Here is a 23,058-nt window from a genome sequence, read left to right as displayed (position 1 = left end):
ATCCTGTACTGATCCTGAGTTACATCCTGTATTATACTCCAGAGCTGCACTCACTATTCTGCTGGTGGAGTCACTGTGTACATACATTACATTACTGATCCTGTAGATCTTTTTATTATAAAAATGAAAAACATAACAATAATAATAACAGAAACATAACAAAATTAATAACCACAAAATAAACAATGTAATGAAACTGGTCCAGCCGCTCCCTCTCCCCTCACACACATATTATACATATATACACAATAATAATTACCTACACCACACCATGACATCTGGTCCAGTTACCAAACAAATAATAACAATATAATAAGTAAAATAAACAATAGCCGACAAAATATATACAAACTAATATATACTTTTTTTTTTTTTCATATATTTTTTTAAATAATATAAAATAAAAAAATAAATAAATACTAACTATACAAATATATACAAGACTAAACTGAGCACCCCACACTCAAGCCCACCATTCCCTCCCCGGCACTGACCTGAGAGCTGGTCCTGCGTCTCATGCCTCAGTCCATGTCCAACGTCCATAGGCCAGATTAGGCACTGTCAGTTTTTCACCCAAATAACCAGTGTCCCACAAGATGAACCCACCTTCCCCCTTTTCCCACCACCCAACCTAACACCTACACCCAAACCCATATATACAATATATACCGAAAAAAACAATACAATAACAAACAATACAATAACCAGAACTGACAAAGCCCAAGTTCGGTGCCTGCAGCCCTACATCACTGTCTACTGATCAAAACAAAACAAAATCTATGGTGTCAGCAGCAGCCCACCACAAGGAGAGGAGATGACCAGACTAGGGCACACTAAAAGAAAAGCCCCTTCAGAGGAGAGCGGCCCTCCGTGTACCCAGTCTCTCATACTCCAGAGAACGCACCTTCACCAGGTCACCGAGTATGGTCCTAAACACATCGTCCACTGGGAGGATTTTCTGTTGCGTTGATACTAAGCACAGTGCGTTCCACGCGTGATACCTAACCACTGCGCTAACTAGAAATAAGGTGCAGCGGTCCCAACCACCCAGGTCTCCGAATGCTCCATAGGCCCATTCCGCATAAGAGAGACCGGCCAGCCGGGGCCAGCAAATGGAGGTGCCCACCCTGTTGTACACCCCTTGTTAAAGGGACAACGAAGCAGGAAGTGGTCCATGCTTTCCAGCCTGGTACCACAATGCTCCCGAGGACAGTTCCTGTCCTCAGAGCTCCTACACTTCAGATTGTCCCTCACACACAGTTTCCCATGGAAGCAGCGCCAAGCCAAGTCCCAGAACTTCGAGGGGATCCTGATAGAATTCAAAAGAAGCAGACCCACCTCAAGATCCCGACTTGGGCAATCCCTGAGTGCCAGAGGCCTCTGAAAATGGGTCAACCGAACCCTTTTGTCAAGGAGCTTCCTCGGCAGAGTCCTGACCTCCCACATTCCCAGACCCCACCGGCGAATTACCTTCAGAACCAGGGTAGCGTAAGCCGGTAGATGTCCATGCGGTGTGCATAGATCCTTCACTTGCCCTCCTGTCTCCCATTCCTGGAAGAAAGGCTGAAACCATCCCCTACAGGAGAATACCCACGGAGGAGCCCTCTCTTTCCAGAGGTTTGCAATATTGATCTTAATGAAGGTATTCACAAGGAATACCACAGGGTTGACCATACCCAACTCTCCTAGTCTCCTTGTACGGTAAGTAACCTCCCTCTTGACCAGGTTCAGTCTATTCCCCCATAACAATTGGAAGAATAAACTGTAGACCCGAGTCCAGAGAGGCTCCGGCAAGATGCACACACTGCCCAGATAGATCAGCAAAGGGAGCAGGTAAGTTTTGATCAGGTTTATCCTTTCCTTTAGGGTCAAAGATCAACCCTTCCATTGGTTCACCTTCTGAGTGGCGATCTCTAGCCTGCTGTCCCAATTTTGTTTGGGGTAATCCCCCTGGCCAAATTTGATGCCAAGAACTTTTGCAGAGACTTTGGGTCCTGGAAGGGTGTTCGGGAGATCAAAACCATGATCTCCTCCTCCCAGCCAGAGACTCTCAAACTTATCCCGGCTGATCTTAGACCCGGATGCCTCCGAGTAGCGATTTACCTCTGACATCAGCCATTCTGCCTCCCCATCAGAGGAAACAAAAACGGTGACGTCATCGGCATATGCCACCACTATCAGAGTGGCTTCCAGTGCTGCCCGGTCCATCCCGATCCCAGCCAACGGTCCACGCTCCACCCTTCTAAGAAGTGGGTCAATCGCAAACACGTACAGCAGTGGGCTCTAGGGACAACCCTGGCAAACACCACATCCAACCTCAAAAGAGCTGCCAATCCAACCGTTCACAAGCGGGAAACTCTCTGCCCCAGCGTACAAAGTCTTAAGCCAATCAACAAACCCCCCCGGCAAGCCATACCTCAGAAGGACAGACCAGAGGTACTCATGATTAACCCGATCAAACGCTTTTGCCTGGTCCAATGACAGCATGTACCCCTTCCAGTGGCCAGCCCTACCCTGCTCCACCACCTTTCAGACACAGAGCACAACACTAGTTATACTGCGGCCCGGAACAGAGCAATGCTGGCCTCCCGAAAGGAGTCGGGGCGCAAATTTTACCAGCCAATTAAACAGCGCCTTTGCCAAAACCTTCCTGTCTGCATTGAGAAGCGCTATGGAACGCCAATTCTCAATGCAAGTTGGGTCCTTACCCTTTGACAAGATGATCAGGGCAGACCTCCTCATTTACTTTGCCAGAGTGCACGAGGAAAGACACTCATTGAATACCTCAGTCAAGAGGGGAACCAAGGCATCCTTAAAGGTCTTATAGAATTCAGATGTTAAGCCATCTGGACCGGGAGATTTCTTTAGGGCAAGCCCTTCAATCGCCAACTTAACTTCCTCTTCCCTGATCATCTCTGTCAAAACGCCAAGAGAGGGGTCTACCCCTGGTTCGGGGACAGCTTCAGCCAGAAAAGCCGACATCTCATCCCAATCCAGATCCCTCTTCCCCAAGAGGTGCGAGTAGAAGGATCTGACGACCTCCAGGATCCCTGATCTGGATCTTTTCAGGGACCCCACAGTGTCAACCAGTCCTGTAACAACTTTACTATTCACTGACATCTTGCAGTTTCTGTTAGGGTCAGGAGAGTGGTACTTCCCATAGACCCTCTCAAAAACCAAAGAGAGGGTCTATACTGACACCTCATTAGCAAAGATTTCACTCTGGAGATCTCCTCGCAGCTACCTCCAGTTGAGACAAGATGCTCGAGTTTCCTCCTCAGGCCCTGATACAGGCGATACCTGTCCAGGCTCCTGAGGCTCGAAGCTGGCGGAAGAATCTCGCCACCCTTTTCTTGAACATCTCCCACCACTCTGACTTACTACTACAAAGATCCAGTAAGGGTACCTGGCTCTGAAGAAAATCCTCAAAGGACTGTCTTATCTCTGCTTCTTCCAAGAGAGACGAATTGAGCCTCCAAAAGCCACTTCCCATCCGGGGGGTCTCTGTAACATTCAGGGAAAACAAAATCAAACAGTGATAGGAGAACTTCACCTCAACAACGGATACTGCTGAAGAGACGGCTTCTTCGTTTAAATAAAACCTGTCTATCCTGGACCTACAGTTACCTCTATGATAGGTGAACCCCTCGTGGTCTGGGGTGTGCCGGATGTGGACATCTGACGCGCCCCCTGGGCCGTGGGGTACCCGGTGCCGGGCCAGTAAATGCTAGGGGATGTCACAGTGGCGGTGACCCGGTCCGTGACCCAGGGCATTTAATAAAAGGGGTTATGGATAGGGGATTTATCGTGTTTTTATAGAGTTCGTGATGCCACCTGCAGAATGCGGCTAAAGGAAGCCGCCGCTGCGGAGCAGTCCTCTGAAGCTGATGTTACTGCACCAGGGATGGTGTGGCTCTCCACAGGAAGAGCTAGCTCCAGGGCAGTGTAGATGTTGTAGGTTGTGCTGGGCGTTATAGTGCAGGGGTTGATGGCGCAGCAGGCAACACAGAGACAAGGAAGTGCAGTCCCAGGGTCTTTACTCACAGTTGTTGCAGTCCAGATTACAGGGATCCATGTAACTGCCCTCGTCATCCTGTGTTTACTCAGGGAGGGGTTCGGTCTACCCCCAGGTAACTCTGGAGTACTTAGCAAGACCCCCTTCTGTGTGTCCTCGCTCTCTGGACTTCTTCCTGCACCTCACACCTAGTATCTCCAATCCGATACCTGCGGGCCTTGGCGGGCGACATCTGTTCCGTCCCCTTGGTCCTATATGGCTACCTTCTCGGTGAGACTGGCGTGGACTTGTGGCTACAGGACATAAAGTACTGCAGCCTCCGGTTTCTAGTTAGGCATAAAGTCCTCCGCTAGTTGAGGGACCGGTTCCCTTTAGATGGCCTGACCCCTCCACCGCCTGGCAGATGCGGGCGTACAGGTGGCCTTCTGCACTGCCCGTATCCCTGATTCCTGGAGCCTTTCTCCTGCTACCTCTCCTCTCTTCTCTCCTTCTCTTCAGACTTGGGCCTCACTGGCTAGGCCCCCCTCTGGAGCAGAGCTCCTGCAGAGCCTCTCCTCCCCTCACTTTCCACCTCTGACTGACTCGTCTTTCTAAGATGGCTTCCCTTTTTATACCTCCCTCTCATGTGCTCCCCTAAGCTACTTCCTCCACCCACACCCACTACATAGTTCCTGCCCCCCAGCTAGGGACCAAGGACTGTGCTCTCCCTTAGGAGCAATCTCGCACTACCCCCACTGCGGGTTTGTGCTGGATGCAGGTGTTAGGGTCCTGAGCTGTACTCCTTCCTTACCTGAGAGTGAGATGCCACATCTCTGGCTGAGATGCAACACCTCTGTGGCGACCGAACCCTCAGGGCCGCCGCACATCCACCAGGCGAGCCTCACTAGTTATACTATTAAGGGCGACTATCATAAGTCAGTTTGTCTATGGAACCTCCTCTATCCCGGTGCCTCATGACAGTGTTAAAGTCCCCTCCAAAGATGACCTGCCGACTAGTAAAAAGGTAGGGCTTGATCCTCATAAAGAGACACTTCCGGTCCCACTTAGATTGGGGACCATAGATGTTAATGAGCTGGAGCTCTTGTCCCTTCATGAGGACATCTAATATCAGGCACCTCCCCATTTCTAACTCAATAACCCGTCGGTATTCTACCAGTGCGGTAAAAAGGACCGCCACTCCGCTATACAGAGCAAGAGACCAATAGGAGGGCCCGAGTCTCCACTCCCTCTTAGCGATAAACACCTCTGCCATATTTGACAGCCTGTTCTCTTGCAAAAAGAAAATGTCAGCTTCAACCCGGCTGAGAAAATCAAAGGCAGCAAGTCTAGCCATATTTGACTTAATGCTGGCGACATTAATGGACGCCAGAGTCAACGGAGTGGGTACCGCCATCATTGGTGATTGAGTTAGATGGCTTTCTTCTTCTCATTCCCCTTATCCTCTGCCTCAGACGAGGAATCCTTCCCCCTCTTTAACGATACAGAGGTGTCCATTCCCACATTTTTCCTTCTTTTTTCGTCCTCGTCTCCGGACTCTGGGCCAGTCCCTCCCCCCAAAGACCTTGCATCCCAAGGAGAAGGGGACTCGGCACCCCCTGTAAGCTAGGCCGAAGCCGGAACCTCACCCTCAGCCTCCTCTTCAGAGGAAGAGATGTTATCAAGGGCTTGGAACCGGTTAGAAAGACCAACTAGAGGGGAGTCAGTTTTACTTTCCTTATGTACCTTGGTCAGAGCGGGAGAAGATGTTTTATCTCCCTTCTTTCTCTTCTTTTTGGTGCCGAGCTTACGCATGTCCTCTAGCCACCGCTTATTATCCTCATCCATACTTTCATAATGGGAGGATTCTGAGGCAGAGGCGGTTTCCTCCCTGTGGATCCTCCTGACCTCCTCATCCAACTCAACATCCCTCGGGGCCTCAGCAGCAACACTGGCATCCAGGACAGGGGCCGCCCCAGTAGCCCGGGGCTCACCCCGCTCCCTCTCCTGTCTGCGCTTGTCTAGATGCCTCAGCTGGGCAGGTGTCTTTTTATTGCTTTCTTCCCTGGCCCCTCAGCTCCCCCACCCCTGGTAGTCCCCTCCCCAGCAGAATCGGCCTCACGGCTTTCTCTCGCCGGGGTCTCGACTGCATTAGCGAAGGAGCGAGGACAACGGCTGAATGGGTGACCTAACTCACCACACAGGTGGCACATCTCCACACAAGAGGCAGCAAAATGGCCGACACCCCCCCACATTGCACATTTCTGTACAGTGCAGTTTGCACTGAAGTGTGTGGGGTCGCCGCACCTGTGACAGAGCTTCGGTTGCCCCTGATAGAAGACCAGGATACGATCCCTACCCAGGAAGGCAGATGATGGAATGTGGGCAACCGTACCACCTGAACGCTTAAGTTTTACCATAAACGTCCAGGCCCCTGACCAGATACCAAACTAGTCGCGTTTATTCTTTGACATCTCCACCACCTCTCCATACCGACCAAGCCATGTCATGATGTCATAACAAGAAAGTGACTCGTTACGAGTCATCACGGTCACTTTCTTGATTTGATTTTGGCGAGACACTGCCTGAACGGCAAAGTCTCGCCAGCGGGCTCATTTTTTGCCAACTCATAATTCATCCAGAAGAGCTCAAGCCCCTCCGGCCAAACAAAGCTGACATCAAACTCAGGCGTGGAATAGGGATGTATCAAGGCGTAGATGTCAATCGCCTTGAAGCCCATCCTTAGCAGGAGCTCCACAACTTTAGACCTTGGAGGACATGCATCACTGCTCCTCCACCGAAGACGGACCACATTCCTACGCACACTCCCTGCCCCGGCTGTTGGGAGGGACCACACTGTATTTTGCTCTCGGAAGGCCCCGAGGCCATGCCTCTCTATCCAGAAGGATAGATCAACCTCTGGACCCTCTACCATTAGTGATCTCTCCCCCCTCCAGAAGGCGCCATTGCAACATGCCGTCCCCAAAGCCCGGAGACGAGGAGGAGGATGCCCTATTTGCCCCGGAGGTGACACTGGCATAACTCTGGACAGGCGCTGCCACCACCGGGGGGGCAACCGGACCAGTGACTACATCATCCCCAACAGCATCACCATTACCCACCTCCATCTCACCCTCCACCAAACCAGCAACCCCATAACTAGACAATGAATTGGTCTCATTCACACCCACCACCACATTCATTCCTGCTAGACCAGTAACAATGGTGGATGACATTTTGACCTCAGCATCATCAGGCACAAGGGGCTCAGTCACCTCCATAGAACTGGAGGCGACCTCACCCCTGGTCTTATGTGTGCCCTCAACATCATCAGTCAGTAATTTCTGTTTGACATTAGGTATAATGCGCCGCAGATCTTTAGCTGCTGTGAGGCGCCGCTGATCTCTATCATCAGGATCCTCCAGACCAGCGACGCCAGCACAAAATAGCACTTTCGTGGGAGGACTGGAACGCTCAGCCTCGACAGCCCACTCACACTGCCACTGCTTCTCAACTAAGTGATCAGCGGTAACAGCATTCAGAGGCGCCGAGGCTACCGGAGCTGCCCGACACCGGGCTGCTCCCCCCCCCCACTGAGGAGCGCACCACAGTATCGTGGCCTGACTGAACGCCCGCCGTCGTGCCGCACTCACTGTCCAGCCACTCGGCTAATGCACCTCCTGCTGCGTCCCCGCTACTACAAGCAGAGACGGAGCTCTGTGCCTCACTACCGCGCTCTGTAATCTCCCCGCGCCTTTGCACCAGATCCACAGCAGAACCCGGGCTGGGCTGGGCAACGGGGCTTATACAGCGAGCTGAGCCTGTCGCCGACTCAGGGGGTACAGGGAGGGGGGCATATACGTATCTTACCGCTTCCTGCAGCTTTGGCTTGGTCTTCTTAGCCTTTTTGTGGCCCCCAGGTGCCCCTTCTGGTAGATCGTCACCAAGATGGAAGTTTTGGAGACACACTGGGGACTCCAGGAGCTTTATCTCTGCCATTAGCGCCCCTCCCTGGCCACTGCTGTCACTGTCCTCCCCAGAGCCGGCAGAACTGCGACCGGATGTCACTGTCGCCTGTCCTGCAGGGAGCTCGCTGCACGTGGCCTGCGAGTGACTTTGCAGGCTGCCAGGTGGGGCTTTCTGCTGGTCATCATCACTCTCATCATCCACCTGGCTCTCAGGCTGCAGCCCCATCTGCCTTTGCTCTCTGTTATCAGCCATTTCTCTGAATTGATCTTCATTTATCAGTTTTTCCTTAAATGGACCACTCTGCTCCCTGATGACAGCTTTCCTTAGTTCCAGCACATTAATTTCAGTTGTCAGCCTCTTTACCTCTGCCTGGAGTTTAGCCTTCCTCTGTTTGGAGGTCCCCGCAGCTTTGGCGCTTGTGCAGCACAGCTCCTCCCCAAGCCTCCTGACAAGCTTACTCGCATCTTCATACTCATGGAGATGGAACATGACCCGGGAGGCATAGGTGGACACAGACTCCCGGGGTCTCTGCAGTGCTCAACCCTCCTCAGTTAGGTCGGCCTCACCTCCGTGAGCATTCAGCTTTCCTCCGGAAGGAGCGCCATCATTCACACTGCCAGGCTTTTCCTCCATGCTGGAAGCCTTGCGGCTTCTAGGAGTCTCCACAGTCCCGGGGGGGAGTAGGAGCCACATTGCAGCGACTCCTGGTGGAGCGTCTCACTCCCGAGTCCTCCGATGTGCAGGCCGGTTGCTGGTTTCTCCTGCCCCCCGACGGCCTGGTTCGGGAAGCAGAAGCCTGGGACTTGGCTCAATCACTCATCCCAGGAAACCCACTCCCTCCCTGGGTAGGAGAGAGAACAGATCCCCAGATGGAGAGGTGTTGGTTCTCACAGACCTCAGGAGCACACAGCAGGATCTGCAGCCACCACACCCACAATCATGACAGTGAGCAACAGCTGATCAGAGCTGCACTCACTATTCTGCTGGAGGAGTCACTGTGTACATACATTACATTACAGATCCTGAGTTACATCCTGTATTATACTCCAGAGCTGCACTCACTATTCTGCTGGTGCAGTCACTGTGTACATACATTACATTACTAATCCTGTACTGATCCTGAGTTAACACCCCCGAAACATTGCGAGAGTGACTTCATTCCAGCTACCCCTATGCCTCAGTAAGTCTATGAAGCCCTACACAGCTACCATTGGTTTAAGACTTTCCTTATCTGGACAGACTGGAAATTTGATTGTATATACTCTCCCCTCTTTTGAAGTGCACTGCGTGCGCATCTACTCCCCCTCCAAACTCCATCTGGCTGTCATTTACCGCCCCCCAGGATCAACCACCACTTTCTTTGACCACTTCACCACTAAGCTACTTCATTTCCTCTCCATTGACATCCTCACTATCCTTATGGGCGACTTTAACATCCCCATTGACACTTCCCTCTCAGCTGCCTCTAAGCTTCTATCCCTCACTTCCACCTTCGGTCTTACTCAGTGGTCTTCCACACCCACTCACAAAGAGGGCCACACAATGGACCTCATCTTCACCCGCCTCTGTTCCCCATCTAACCTCTCTAACTCACCTCTCCCTCCCTCTGACCACAACCTACTTACATTCTCTACCCTCTCCTCTCCAGGGTAACAATCCCCACTCCACAAACTTGCATACCCTCACAGAAATCTCAAACACCTTGACCTACACTCACTCTCTGAATCCCTTCTCCTTCTTCAAGACATTAGCTCCTTACATAATGCAGATGTTGCTGCCACTTTATACAACACCACAACAGCTGCAGCTCTCGATTCGGTTGCCCCCCTCACACATACCAAAGCTTGCACAATCAACAGACAACCCTGGCACACCAGCCTAACTAAACAACTGTGACAGGCCTCCAGGGTTACTGAGCGTAGATGGAAAAGGTCCCACTCCAATGAGCACTTCATCACATTCAAACAGTCCCTCACTACCTTCAAGTTCACACTCACTGCAGCAAAACAAACATACTTCACATCTCTCATATCCTCCCTATCTCACAACACCAAACAACTATTCAACACCTTCAATTCTCTCCTACATCCCCCAGTGCCTCCTCCCTCTCCTCTTATTTCAGCGGAAGACTTTGCCTCATTCTTCAAGCAGAAGATTGACACCATCAGACAAAGCTTTTGCCTAAAGCCCCCACAGCCCCTCCCCACACCTTCTCAACCCTCCTCCTCCAAAACCACCTTCTCCACCATTACGGAAGATCAACTTTCCTCTTTACTCTCCAAATCACACCTCACCACCTGTAAACTTGACCCAATTCCGTCCCACCTCATCCCAAACCTTACCACTATCTTCATCCCAGCCCTAGCCCACCTCTTCAACCTGTCATTAACAACTGGTGTCTTCCCCTCATGCTTCAAACATGCCTCAATCACACCCATCCTCAAAAAGCCCTCCCTTGACCCATCCTCTCTGACTAGCTATCGCCCCATATCACTTCTCCCCTATGCCTCAAAACTACTGGAACAACACGTCCATTCTGAGCTGTCCTCCCACCTCTCCTCCTGCTCCCTCTTCGACCGCCTACAATCTGGTTTCTGACCGCACCATTCTACTGAAACTGCACTGACTAAAGTCACCAACGACCTACTAACCGCCAAATCAAAGCGACACTACTCTGTCCTCCTCCTCGTAGACCGGTCATCTGCCTTCGACACAGTGGACCATTCCCTCTTACTACAAACTCTCACATCTCTCGGCATCACAGACTTGGCCCTATCCTGGATCTCCTCATACCTAACAGACAGGACATTCAGCGTCTCCCACTCACACACCACCTCCTCATCTCGCCCCCTATCTGTCGGTGTCCCCCAAGGTTCAGTTCTAGGACCCCTGCTCTTCTCCATCTACACCTTTGGCCTGGGACAGCTCATAGAGTCTCATGGCTTTCATTATCACCTCTATGCTGATGACACACAGATCTACCTCTCTGAACCCGATATCACCTCCTTACTAACCAAAATCCCACAATGTCTGTCTGCTATTTCATCCTTCTTCTCTAATAGATTTCTAAAACTTAACATGGACAAAACAGAATTCATCATCTTTCCGCCATCTCATTCATCCCCCCAACGACCTATCTATCAACGTCAATGGCTGTCCACTCTCCCCAGTCCATAAAGCTTGCTGCCTTGGGGTAACCCTGGACTCTGAACTCTCCTTCAAACCACATATCCAAGCCCTTTCCACTTCCTGCTGACTCCAACTCAAAAATATCTCCCGGATCCGCACATTCCTCAACCTTGAATCTGCAAAAACACTAGTGCACGCCCTCATCATCTCCCGCCTTGACTACTGCAACCTCCTGCTCTGTGGCCTCCCTTCCAACACTCTTGCACCCCTAGAATCCATCCTAAACTCTACTACTCGACTAATCCACCTGTCCCCCCGCTATTCCCCGGCCTCTCCTCTCTCACAATCTCTTCACTGGCTCCCCATTGCTCAGAGAGTCCAGTTCAAAACCCTAACCATGACATACAAAGCCATTCACAACCTATCTCCTCCATATATCTCTGACCTAGTCTCCCGTTATATACCCGCACGCAACCTCCGATCCTCACAAGATCTCCTTCTCTACTCCCCTCGTATCTCCTCCTCCCACAATCGCATACAAGATTTCTCCCGTGCTTCCCCCCTACTCTGTAACTCTCTACCCCAACAAGTCAGACTCTCGCCTACTGTGGAAACCTTCAAAAGGAGCCTGAAGACCTACCTCTTCCGACAAGCCTACAACCTGCAGTAACCACTGATCCACCACACAGCTGCACGACCAGCTCTACCCTCACCTACTGTATCCTCACCCATCACTTGTAGATTGTGAGCCCTTGAGGGCAGGGTCCTCGCTCCTCCTGTACCAGTCGCTGTCACATTGTGTTCAAGATCATTGTAATTGTTCTTGTATTATACCCCTTTTTCACATGTAAAGCGCCATGGAATAAATGACGCTATAATAAATAATAATAATAATAATAATTCCTCTTTTCCAAGTACTGTAATATTTTTCCACTGATGGACTTGTGTCAGGGCTTCTTTTTGAACATTTTCCTAACAATTTTATTGATACCAATTTGGCCTACATAGAACATGTTGATCGTTTTTTTTTATTGCTTTTCTTATATAGAGTTTGGTAACTGAACCCCCACTCCCCCCCACCCCCAGTTCTGGCATTTTGATTTTTTTTTTCTTGTTACAGCATAATTAATTTTATATTTTGATAGATCTGACTTTTTACCAAATATGTTTATTTTTATTATTTTTAAAATGTCTTTATTTTTAATGTAAGAAAAGGAGGGTGGTTTATATCTTTAGATTTCTACTGTCATTTTTTTAAAGCTTTAAAAACTTTAATTAAGTTTTATATTATTTTTTAGTCCCCTGTGGGGACTTGAAACTCAAATCATTTGATCACTTGTTCTATATACTGAAATTCCATGGGGTAAATTGTGTTCCCCTATGAAGCTCATCCTGTGTCTGCGCTTGACAGGAGAAGGAGGACCAATATGACAGCTATGGGAGGGGGGATCTTCCACAGATTCCTGGGTGCCATTGTAACCCATTAGTGCGCCCCGTGACTGTGTGACAATGGGCCAATAGGAGCTGGTGAGCATGTGCACCAGCAACAGCTCCATTTTTAGATTGACTGCAGCATTTAAATGATTATTAGCAGCAATCGGAGCTCAGCTCCAGTCGCTGCTGTTACAAGACAGATGCTGGCTCTGGCACTTAGCTGGCATCAACCACATGTGGAGCGAAACCTACTGATGGGTGACAAATGCTTGTGGCTGGATTACCAGTTTCATTGCATCAATGCATTTACTAATAGGTTAATGTATTGTGACTTTTTTGGATCAATTATCCCTCTACATATCATTAACACTCATTGTAATCAATCAGTATGGACACAGCGCCAACTTACCCTCCCCTGACATAATATTGATGATAAGATTATGTCTCGCCGTCTCAAATGTTCGTCTGTTGTAGGCGGTTATCTTCAGAAGAAAAAAATTAGAACAGAAGACAAAAATTAATGTTTACAAATAATAACAATATATCACTTGGCTCAGTATGTGACATTTTCCTATAAGGCTTTCCCTCCTCTAGTAGGGTACATAGACATTCTCTCCCTAAGGGAGCAGTCAGACATCCATATAAATCAGAGCGATATTGGAAAGCAGTGCCCGGACTGGCCAGCGGCTCTCCCCACCAGAGCGTGACAGCTTCATGTATTTCTATGCAGCTGTCACGCTCTGGTACGGAGCGCCACCAGCCAGTCCATGCACTGTGTTCTTATCTCGCTCCAATTTATATGGCCGTCTAACTGTGCCCTCAAATCTTTTTCTGGGAGTGAAGCTGTGAAATACCCCAATGGAATGGAGCGAGGGTCGCACATGTGTAATGCCGTGATGCACTACTATGCCATAGGTCACACACCATGTGATGTGCGGATGTTACCACTTCGCTTTGTCTGGGACAAAAATAAAAGAAAGCGAAGTTTGTGATGCCAGGGTGCACTTAATTAACCTCTGCTTCCTGGTAGTGTGATGTAATGTGGTGCACTCCAAATAGTCCAGATAACAGGGAGGCCAGAGAGGCTATTGATAAACTTTACTTGTTGCACGAATACACAGGAGCATCCAGATAAATGATGAATTAACAGAGATTCAATTCTAATGCAGCAATCACAGTTACCAGTTTAATAATGCAGATATATAAATGGTGCAGTGATTCCTGAGTTCCAGCTTCTGCTTATCTGCACAGTCTTTATCACACAGCTGACTGCAGCTGCAGCTATGGATTCTCATATACAGGAGCTCTGACTCTTCTACCTGTTCCTTCACTTTTCCTAGGCAAAGTCCTCCCAAAATGTCTCCTTCTCTCTTGGTGCTAAGCCCAGGACCATGTCATGTGATCTAATCATGTGACCTCATGGCCATATATGGAAAGCAGGGCTGCTTTGTTAACTCTTTATAACCTCCTGATAGCAGAACATAATAAGTACCGGTACATCACTTTATGCATATAAAGTATAAACTACTTATATGTACTGAATGCTCATGTACATTGTCTGCAAAGGGAAATGTGAACATTGTGCAAACATAATGAAATAGCGGTTAGCTCTACTACATCTTAAAGGCACATACACAACAACTTTGGGGCATTGCACATGCATGCAGGTGCCACTACTTAATTTGTTCTCTATGGGACTGCCGGAGATAGATGAGTGAAGCGCTCAGCAAATGTGCACCATTTAGGCATTTCAGAGCCCTGGCTGTTGGACTCGCCACTAATCAGCAAGTTATCATACAACCCCTTTAGCTTCTTACTTAAGATGAGTGTGAAGACACGGGGTCTTCCGTAGGCATAATACTACTCAAACACAAGGGGAGGGTAAAACAGTGTGGCAATACTTTATTGAACCACAAGACAGGCAATAAACAGATAGAACAGTCCCAGCAAATACCCAAGATGGTACAACATTACACAATCTCACCCTTCCGCAGGCCCACCTGGGATAGAACAGCTGCAACTTTGGGACTTCCAGGGCCAACTAGCTCAACCAGTGGCCCCCCGCTTTTGGAGGCCCCCACAGAGAGAAGGTAGCGGCAAGCTTAGGAAGCTGACAGTCCATCAAGGTACAAGGCCAGGAGACCCGAGGGTTTCCATGGGGACAGATGACCGGCTGGTCCCAATCTGGCTTCTCTGAATGTCTCCATGGGTTCCAGGCGACCGGAGGGTCCCACCTGACAACCCCAAACAACATATCCAAATAGTTCGCATTTGTTCTTTCAAATATACATCCACAGGGCAAGGGTTAGGGAGGGTATTATTCCCCAGGGCTCGGGTCTCATTGTTTGAGCATTTAATCAATTTACATAGTTGGTATAGCAGGGAACTCTTGTAAATAAACATCTAGCTGGCTTTAGTACAATATGCAATTAGTATAATAACCAACATCATTGTTTCACAACCAAGAGAAGACAACATACAGGGTTCTAAAAATACTGGTTTGTCCTTCTTGACCCACTAAAGAAACACATACAAGTTCTAAAGTCAACACAAACACAATAGTGCATTTCTCTTGGCTTAACAAATCTATGCGTCTGGCTGATTAAGATAAGAAGCCGTTTCATCATAATGAGCAATTTGATTTTTGCCTCCCTGGTCTGGCGTCCAGTATGGTTCTCCGTGACAGCAGGTCTTCACTTCTGCATCCAGCATTTGGCCTGGCATCTTCAACGTCTGTGGTGCTTACTAGACCCTGCGACAACATGACACAAGGCTTCAGATGACATCAAGTCGCTCAGCCTTGTCGGTGCCAAGAAGGTGCCGCGAAAGACCAGACTGGAAGCTGGACCAGGGCAACGCTAATAGACTTGCCCATCTTTAGTAATTATATTATCAACAATTCCACAGTAAAAACCTTTTACCCTAATTTTTTCCTATCACTGGCAGCTCTCAATCAGAGATAAATTACCGATTGATCTCTATGGGCACCAGGTAATACTAGATTTCCAATGTGGTGGTACTGAAGGGGCACTGAACACTTGCAGGAAGGTGCCGTCACAGTTTACAGCTCACTAGTATAGGGGCCACAGTAGGGGGACACCCTATGGTCAACGAATTGTAAGAGGACACAGATTGTAGAATGTGGACAAGCCCTTTAAATGGTTAACATAATCACGGCAGTATGAGGGAAAGCATTTGGCGGTAGATTCTATTTTCCGGCATGAAAAGACCAGAATGATTTGTCTGTTCCTCTGATTGCGCTTTTATTTTTTTTGCTAATGGCACGATGAAATAAAAACATCACTAATTATGAATCTACAATAATATACTCCTGATCCAAAGGAGAGAAGAAAAATAATGAGCATCTCCCGGCAACTAAAGTAGGTCAAGATTTTAATTAGCATATTTTCTTCTTCGGCACAAAACATGTACGATACTGAGCAAAAATGTAACCAAACAGAAAGAAAAAGGCAGAAATGTACACAAAACAATCACAAAGAGAGACATATTAATATCTATACCTGGCACTATCACGTGGGTACTAATATGGGCACCGCTACAGATGGCAATGCTCAGAGCACTTGGCTATGGTTGGCACTAACTTACAGTCAGTAACAAATGGATATCACTATTATATGGGCAGTGTTACTATTTCCTCCCCCTGGTATGGATATTACTAGGTAGCTGGTACTGTTGTGTTGTCTCTACTGTGGATGACAGTTGCCCTATTGGTAGCCCTTTATTATAGGTACTATTGTATAACCATTAGTGTTGAGCGAACATGCTCGACACTGCTCGGTACTCGCCCGAGCATCTCACTACTCGGGATGTTCAGCGAGCACCGAGCATTTCCGGGTTACTCGGGCGGGAGCTCGGGTCTCCGCCCTGCATGTTTGGCGCTCTTTACAGAGCCAATAAACATGCAGGGATTGCCAGACAGTCACTGTAATGCCGCAGCCATGTTGTTTGTGGGCATTACAGTGATTGGCTGGCCGCACAGCGTCACCTCGACGATTTAAAACCGGGCGCCGCCATCTTGGACACAGTCGCTCCGGATCAGACAGTGTAGGGACAGCGCTGCTGAGCTAGGGAGAGATTTATACTGCGAAATAGTTAGTGTAGGGTCTGTAAAGGCTGCCAGATCAAACAAACAGTCCTTCTCAGGACTAATATCCATCCCAGATATCAGGCAGGCAGGCTGTATAGGAGACGCAGTGGTTATACCAACAAACACTGCATTACAGTCCTGTGTGCTGCAGCTGCTCAAATTGCTAGAATTAGCCCCAAGTCTCTCTTTTTTTTTCATCTAAATCCTCTTTTTTTTTTTTTTCTCAGTCAGACTGTACAAATACCCGTCTTATTAACCTTTTGGTATACCCCCCCCAAAAAAAAAAAATTTTGAGTGTGTCTGTTAGTGTTCAGACACAAATATATCTGTTTAAAAGAGTCTGCTTTCGGCCAGATAACTAGAACTGTGGTTTTGCAGTTCCACGGTTCAAATCTCTGTATTATCCACTTTTTTGCCTTTTTTCCATAAAAAAAAACAGTTTGAGTGTCTCGCTGACTGTTCAGACACAAATATATCTGTTTAAAAGATTCTGGTATAGGTCAGAGAAATAGAACTGTGGTTTTCCTCTTCCACGGTTCTAATCTCCTTTTTATTACCCTTTTGCCATTGATAGTGCGAGTGTAAGCTATTTTACTTCATTTACAATGGGCAAGGCGCGTGGCAAGGGACGTGGAATTGGACGTTCTGATGATGGTGCGTGCAGAGGACGGGGCCGTGGCCAAGGTGAAAATGTGCCACAACCAACAGCCACATCTTCTCGCTCCCAGTTCTTGACCGAATTACTAGGGAAGCACAGAACAACACCACTATTGCGAACTGATCAGTGTGAACAGGTTATTGATTGGATAGCAGATAATACTTCCAGTCACCTGGGCACCACCACCTCCGGTCTGTCATCCACACGGTTAAGTCTTAGTAGCCGTGAGTCTCGACCGCATACTTCTCCTCACCCTGATGCTCCTTCCTCCCACCATGCCGAGTGTCGTCAGACAGCAACTGATCCCACAGTTGGACACTCTGAAGAGCTGTTCACTGGTCCATTTCCATATTTGTGCCCCTCGCCTGCTCCGCTTGAAGTGGTGGAAGAGGAGATCCCATGTAGCGATGGCCAAATATTTGAACAGCCACGGCCACAGGAATGCGACGCTGGCAATTTGTCACAAGAGGTGGACGATGATGAGACACAATTGCCACGAAGTGAGGAGGAGGACCATGGTGCGGAAGTGGAAGAGGAGGAGGTGATGGATGATCTAGTAACTGACCCAACGTGGCAGGAGGACACGCAGAGCGAGGCCAGCAGCACACAGGGGGAGGGAGGCAGAGTACCCCAACAGACAGGAAGAAGCAGTGTGGTGGCCGCAGACAGAAGGCGGGCAACCGCTCCCCGTAACACCAACACGAAGGACGTTGCCAGTACAACCGGTAGGTCTTCCAGAGTCTGGATTTTTTTTAAAGACTCTGCTGATAACCCCAAAAAGGCCATTTGTACCACCTGCCAGGCCAGCATCAGCAGGGGTGACAAAACTACCAGCCTGACCACCACCAGCATGATCAGGCACATGGCAGCAAAGCACCCGACTTTGTGGGGCGAACCCAGGGTCCACCACCAGTGTCAGCGGGTGTCACCACTGCTTCTTCCGCTGTTGTGCGTGTAAGAGAACCCCCTGTTGTGCGTGCAAGGCAATCCCCTGTCCATGCTGCATGCAAAGATGCCCCCTCCTCTCAGTCTTCACTTGTTATGGAAGTTTCTCAAGAAACAGCATCAAAATTCCACGTCCCACCGCAGCGTTCAATTGTCCATATCCCAGACCTTTGAACAAAAGCGCAAATTCGCAGCCAACGCCCCACAGGCCACAGTCCATTTCACGACTGCTTGCATTGGAAATGCTGCCTTTTAGGCTGGTGGAGACGGAATCCTTCCGCAACCTTATGGTGGTGGCCGTCTCTCGGTACTCAGTCCCCAGCCGACACTATTTTGCCTGGTGTGCCATCCCCGCACTACACAAGCACGTGTCCCAAAACATCTGCCGTGCCCTCAACAACGCAGTTACTGGGAGAGTCCACCTGACAACAGACATGTGGACAAGTGCTTGTGCCCAGGGACGGTACATCTCCCTGACGGCACACTGGGTAAACATAGTGGAAGCCAGGACCCAGTCGGACTTTGGGACGGAACACATCCTCCCCACACCGAGGATTGCGGGCCCTATGTCAGTCAGAGTTGTCCCCACAGTGTACAGCTCCTGCGCATCATCCTCCTTCTCCTCCTCATGTTCAGCCTCCATCTCAGATATCACCACATCAGTTACAAGCTGGAAGCACTGCAGTACTGCCTCAGCGAAGCGGCAACAGGCTGTGCTGAAACTCATAAGCTTAGGTGATAAACCTCACACTGCTTGTGAGTTGTGGACAGCTGTGAAAGAGCAGGCAGATCTGTGGTTGAGACCGCTGAACCTACATCCAGGCATGGTCGTGTGTGACAATGGCCGTAACCTGGTGGCGGCTCTAAGGTGAGGCGAGATCACACACGTACCATGCCTGGCTCATGTGCTTAACCTCGTGGTTCAGCGGTTTCTTAAATCGTACCCCGAGTTGCCAGATCTGCTTGTCAAAGTACGCCGCCTGTCAGCTCATTTTCAGAAGTCGTCTACAGCTTCCGCCGCCCTTGCTGTGTTGCAGCAGCGTTTGCAGCTTCCGGCACACCGATAGGTGTGTGATGTCCCCACATGTTGGAACTCTACCTTCTGCATGTTGCAAAGGATTTGTGAGCAGAAGAGAGCAGTTGTGGAGTACCAGCTGCAACAAGGCTGTCGATATTCAGGTCAGACTCCACACATAAGACCTCAGGAGTGGACCTGGATGTCTGACATATGTACCATCCTGACAAACTTTGAGGAGTCCACCAAGATGGTGAGTGGCGATGACGCCATCATTAGCGTCAGTATCCCACTTGTCTGTCTTTTGCAACGCTCTCTGCAGAGAATTAAAGAGGAGGCATTGCAGCCAGAGTATGATGAGATGGATCAAAAAGCCGTAGCGGGCGATTACAAACAGCCCAGCCTCATCTCATCCCAATGTGCATTGGGGGACAATGAGGGAGAGGAGGAGTAGGAGGAGAAAGAACAGGAGCTGGTATCATGCGCTGTAGACGGTAGTACCTGTACAACTGTCATACCGTGGGTTCAGCGTGGGTGACCTGAGGACAGGGGGGAGGAGGAGGAGAGCATGGTCAGTCGTCATCTTGGTGAGGACACGGAAGTCTTGCCCGTTACCAGTCTGGCACGCATGGCTGACTTTATGTTACACTCCCTTAACCGTGACCCTCGCATTGTCAAAATGTTGGGTGACAGTCATTACTGGTTGGTGACACTTTTAGACCCTCGCTACAAGGAGAACTTTCACTCTATTATTCCTGAGGTGGAGAGGTCTACAAGAATGGGGCAGTACCAGAAGGCCCTTGCTGCAGAACTGTTAAAAAAATTCCCATCTGAACACACTAGCGGCAGAGGTCACAGTTCGTTGCCCAACCAAGGCGTACAGGCGAGAGAGACGCAACTCCAATCCAGCAGAGGCAGGGGAACACTGTCAACGTTCTGGGACAGTTTTCTGAGACCCGCCCAGCTTACAGGCCCTGAGGCGCGGGGTACTCTCACAAGGAGTGGAACGTTTCAAAAGATGGTGAGGGAGTACCTTGCCGACCGTACCAGCGTCCTCCGTGATTCCTCTGTGCCTTTTAATTATTGGGTATCCAAGCTGGACACTTGGAATGAACTCGCTCTGTACGCCTTGGAGGTCATGGCCTGCCCTGCCGCTAGCGTGTTATCGGAGTGTGTTTTTAGTGCCGCTGGGGGAATTATAACTGATAAGCGCACTCGCCTGTCAACTGACAATGCTGACAAGCTGCCCCTTATCAAAATGAACAAGGGCTGGATTGGGCCAGACTTCTCATCACCACCAAATGACAGCAGAGTAACATAAAGTCAAATCCACTGTGTTATTTCGGGAGGTGTATTCCCATGCACCGCTTCACACCCACACATGGGTATACGCTTCCTCATTTCGGCTGTTTTTTGCTCTTCTCCTTATCCTCAGCCTCCACCACCACTATATCACCAGGGTGACCGTGGTCCATGTTGCCAGCATTGCAAGTTCCTCCGTCCTAATTTTTGGCAGCTTTTGCTTGGAAGGCATAGGCAAAGACTATGGGAGACCCACTCCCCAAAAATGTGAATAATGTTTTTAATATGCTGCACTGCATGGCTCTTGTAAGGGGCATTGCAAGTTCCTCCGTCCTAATTTTAGTCAGCTTTCGCTTTTCAATGCATAGGCGAACACTAAGGGAGACCCACTCCCCAATAATGGGTAGAAGGTTTTTAGTATGCTGTAATCCACGTCTGTTTCAAGGGGCATTGCAGTTCCTCATAATTTTTGGAAGGCCTTCCATTCATTGCTTAGGACAACAGTGCACAGGAGACCCAGTTGCTATAAATGGAAAAAAAAAGTTTAGTTAAGGTCCTCTGACCTCCATGTCACTTCCAAGGGGCATTGGAATGCCTCGAAATTTTTGGTAGGCATTGCACTCACTGTATGCCCTATAACTGTGTAGCCGAACCGCTCCTTTTGGTACAGAAACATATCCTACAAGACATATCTGGTTGACTGGCCTGATATTGATGTGAATGGTCCCTGTTCCTCCTGCTCTTTCTCCTTTGCCACCACCTCATCCATCGTTCATCACCTGAAGCTTTGTTTTAACAGGAGTCATAGAACTGGGATAGTAGCAGGAAAACATCCAGCAATCCTTGGAGGAGGTAGGATATGCGCCAAAACGCTGACCACCTCAGGCCTAGCCGCTACTACATACATGCGCTTGCATTCCAAGGAACAGAAAGCTAAGGAGATGGATGGCCTCATGATCATGAATAATTTACTCGCTGTGTAGGAGGCCGACCACTGCTGCTGTCTACCTTCTGAACTTTGTGTTGAAGCCTGATTGACCCAGGACCCGCAATCCTCTATGTCTGGAGGACGTGTTGCATCCCAGTGTCCAACTGTATCCCGGCTTCCACAATATTGTGTGAAGGCGTCAGTGAGATGGACCATCCCTGGCCACATTCACTTGTCCACGTGTTTGTGGTTAGCCTGTCCTTCCCACTAAATGCACTGGGGAGGGCACAGGTAATGTTTTGGAATGCGCGCTTGTGTATAAGGCGCACCGGGACAAATAGGGGGGCTGGGGACCGTTTATGGACACCCGGCCGCCTCCAGGCGGCTGGTGACTGTGTGTGGGCACCCGGCCGCGGGGCGGCTGGGGACCGAGTATGGACACCCGGCCACCACCTGGTGGCTGGGGACCAAGCGTGGACACCCGGTCGCCGGGTGGCTGGGGACTGAGTGTGGATACCAGGCCTCCGACGCAGCCATGACATGGTGGCCAGATTCCGCCTCCACATGCCTAAAAGGCCCAATTTCAAGTGCAAGCAAGCAGTATGCTATTGCAGCCTGGGGGTGGGTGGCAGGCTACATACTTGCGCTTGCATTGCAAGGAATGGGGGAGGTACAATTGAACACTGCCCTGGGACAAGGACTTGAATAGGGATAGTTGCAAGTCTGCAACGACAGGTGCAGGGCGGGAGGCATCTTCGCATGTGCCATGAACAGGGGGTTGGGGTGCACACACTACAGCGGAATAGGCTGTCCTTCCCACTGAATGCACTAGGGAGGGCACAGGTAATGTTTTGGTATGCACGTTTGTGTATAAGGCGCACCGGGACAAATAGGGACGGCTGGGGACCGAGTATGGACACCCGGACACCCCCTGGCGGCTGGGGACCGAGTGTGGACACCCGGCCGCCGGGCGGCTTGGGACTGAGTATGGATACCAGGCCGCCGACGCAGCCATGACATGGTGGCCAGCGTCTGCCTCCACAAGCCTAAAAGGCCTAATTTCAGGTGCAAGCAAGCTAGCAGTATGGTATTGCAGCCTGGGGGTGGGTGGGTGGCAGGCTGCACACTTACGCTTGAATTCCAAGAAAACAAAGCAGATGCTAACTTCTATCATCATCATCATGCTCCTCACCTTGACACTCTCAACTCCCCTGATGGAGAAGCCAGGGCCCTCCGGAGGAGTCTGGTTGTCTGGTGGGCTCGTCCAATGCTGCCCTAAAGCAGGCCAGGCTAAGAAAAGTGTGGGGAAGGTTACCTGGACAAATAGTGGCGGCTGGGAACTGAGTATGGATACCTCGCTGCCGAAGCAGCCATGAGGTAGTGGCCAGCTTCGGCCTCCTCCAAACTAAAAGGCCCCATTTCAAGTCGAAGCTAGCAGTATGGTATTGCAGCCTGGGGGTGGGTGGGTGGTTGGCTGCATATTTGCGCTTGCACTGCAAGGAATGGGGGAAGCACAATTGAACACTGCCCTGGGACAAGGACTTGCACGGTAATAGTTGCAAGTCTGCATCTTCTGATG

General features: G+C 49.7%; 1 protein-coding gene across 4 annotated transcripts in view; it reads right to left on the bottom strand.

Annotated features, from left to right (window-relative positions):
• Window positions 1-23,058, bottom strand: part of SGCE (sarcoglycan epsilon) — a 141,495-nt gene that overhangs the window by 43,990 nt on the left and 74,447 nt on the right. For all 4 annotated transcript variants that reach the window (XM_073677337.1, XM_073677334.1, XM_073677336.1 and 1 more), the window contains one exon: window positions 12,933-13,005. In XM_073677337.1, the coding sequence (XP_073533438.1) occupies window positions 12,933-13,005 (73 nt within the window). The remainder of the gene's footprint in view (window positions 1-12,932; window positions 13,006-23,058) is intronic.

The sequence above is a fragment of the Phyllobates terribilis genome, unplaced genomic scaffold (genome assembly GCF_046119375.1).
Source record: "Phyllobates terribilis strain yellow unplaced genomic scaffold, ASM4611937v1 Scaffold_4__5_contigs__length_816908805, whole genome shotgun sequence".
In the NCBI taxonomy this organism is placed as follows: domain Eukaryota; kingdom Metazoa; phylum Chordata; class Amphibia; order Anura; family Dendrobatidae; genus Phyllobates; species Phyllobates terribilis.
Note: the sequence above shows the minus strand (reverse complement) of the source record. Positions and strands in the feature narration are given on the sequence as shown.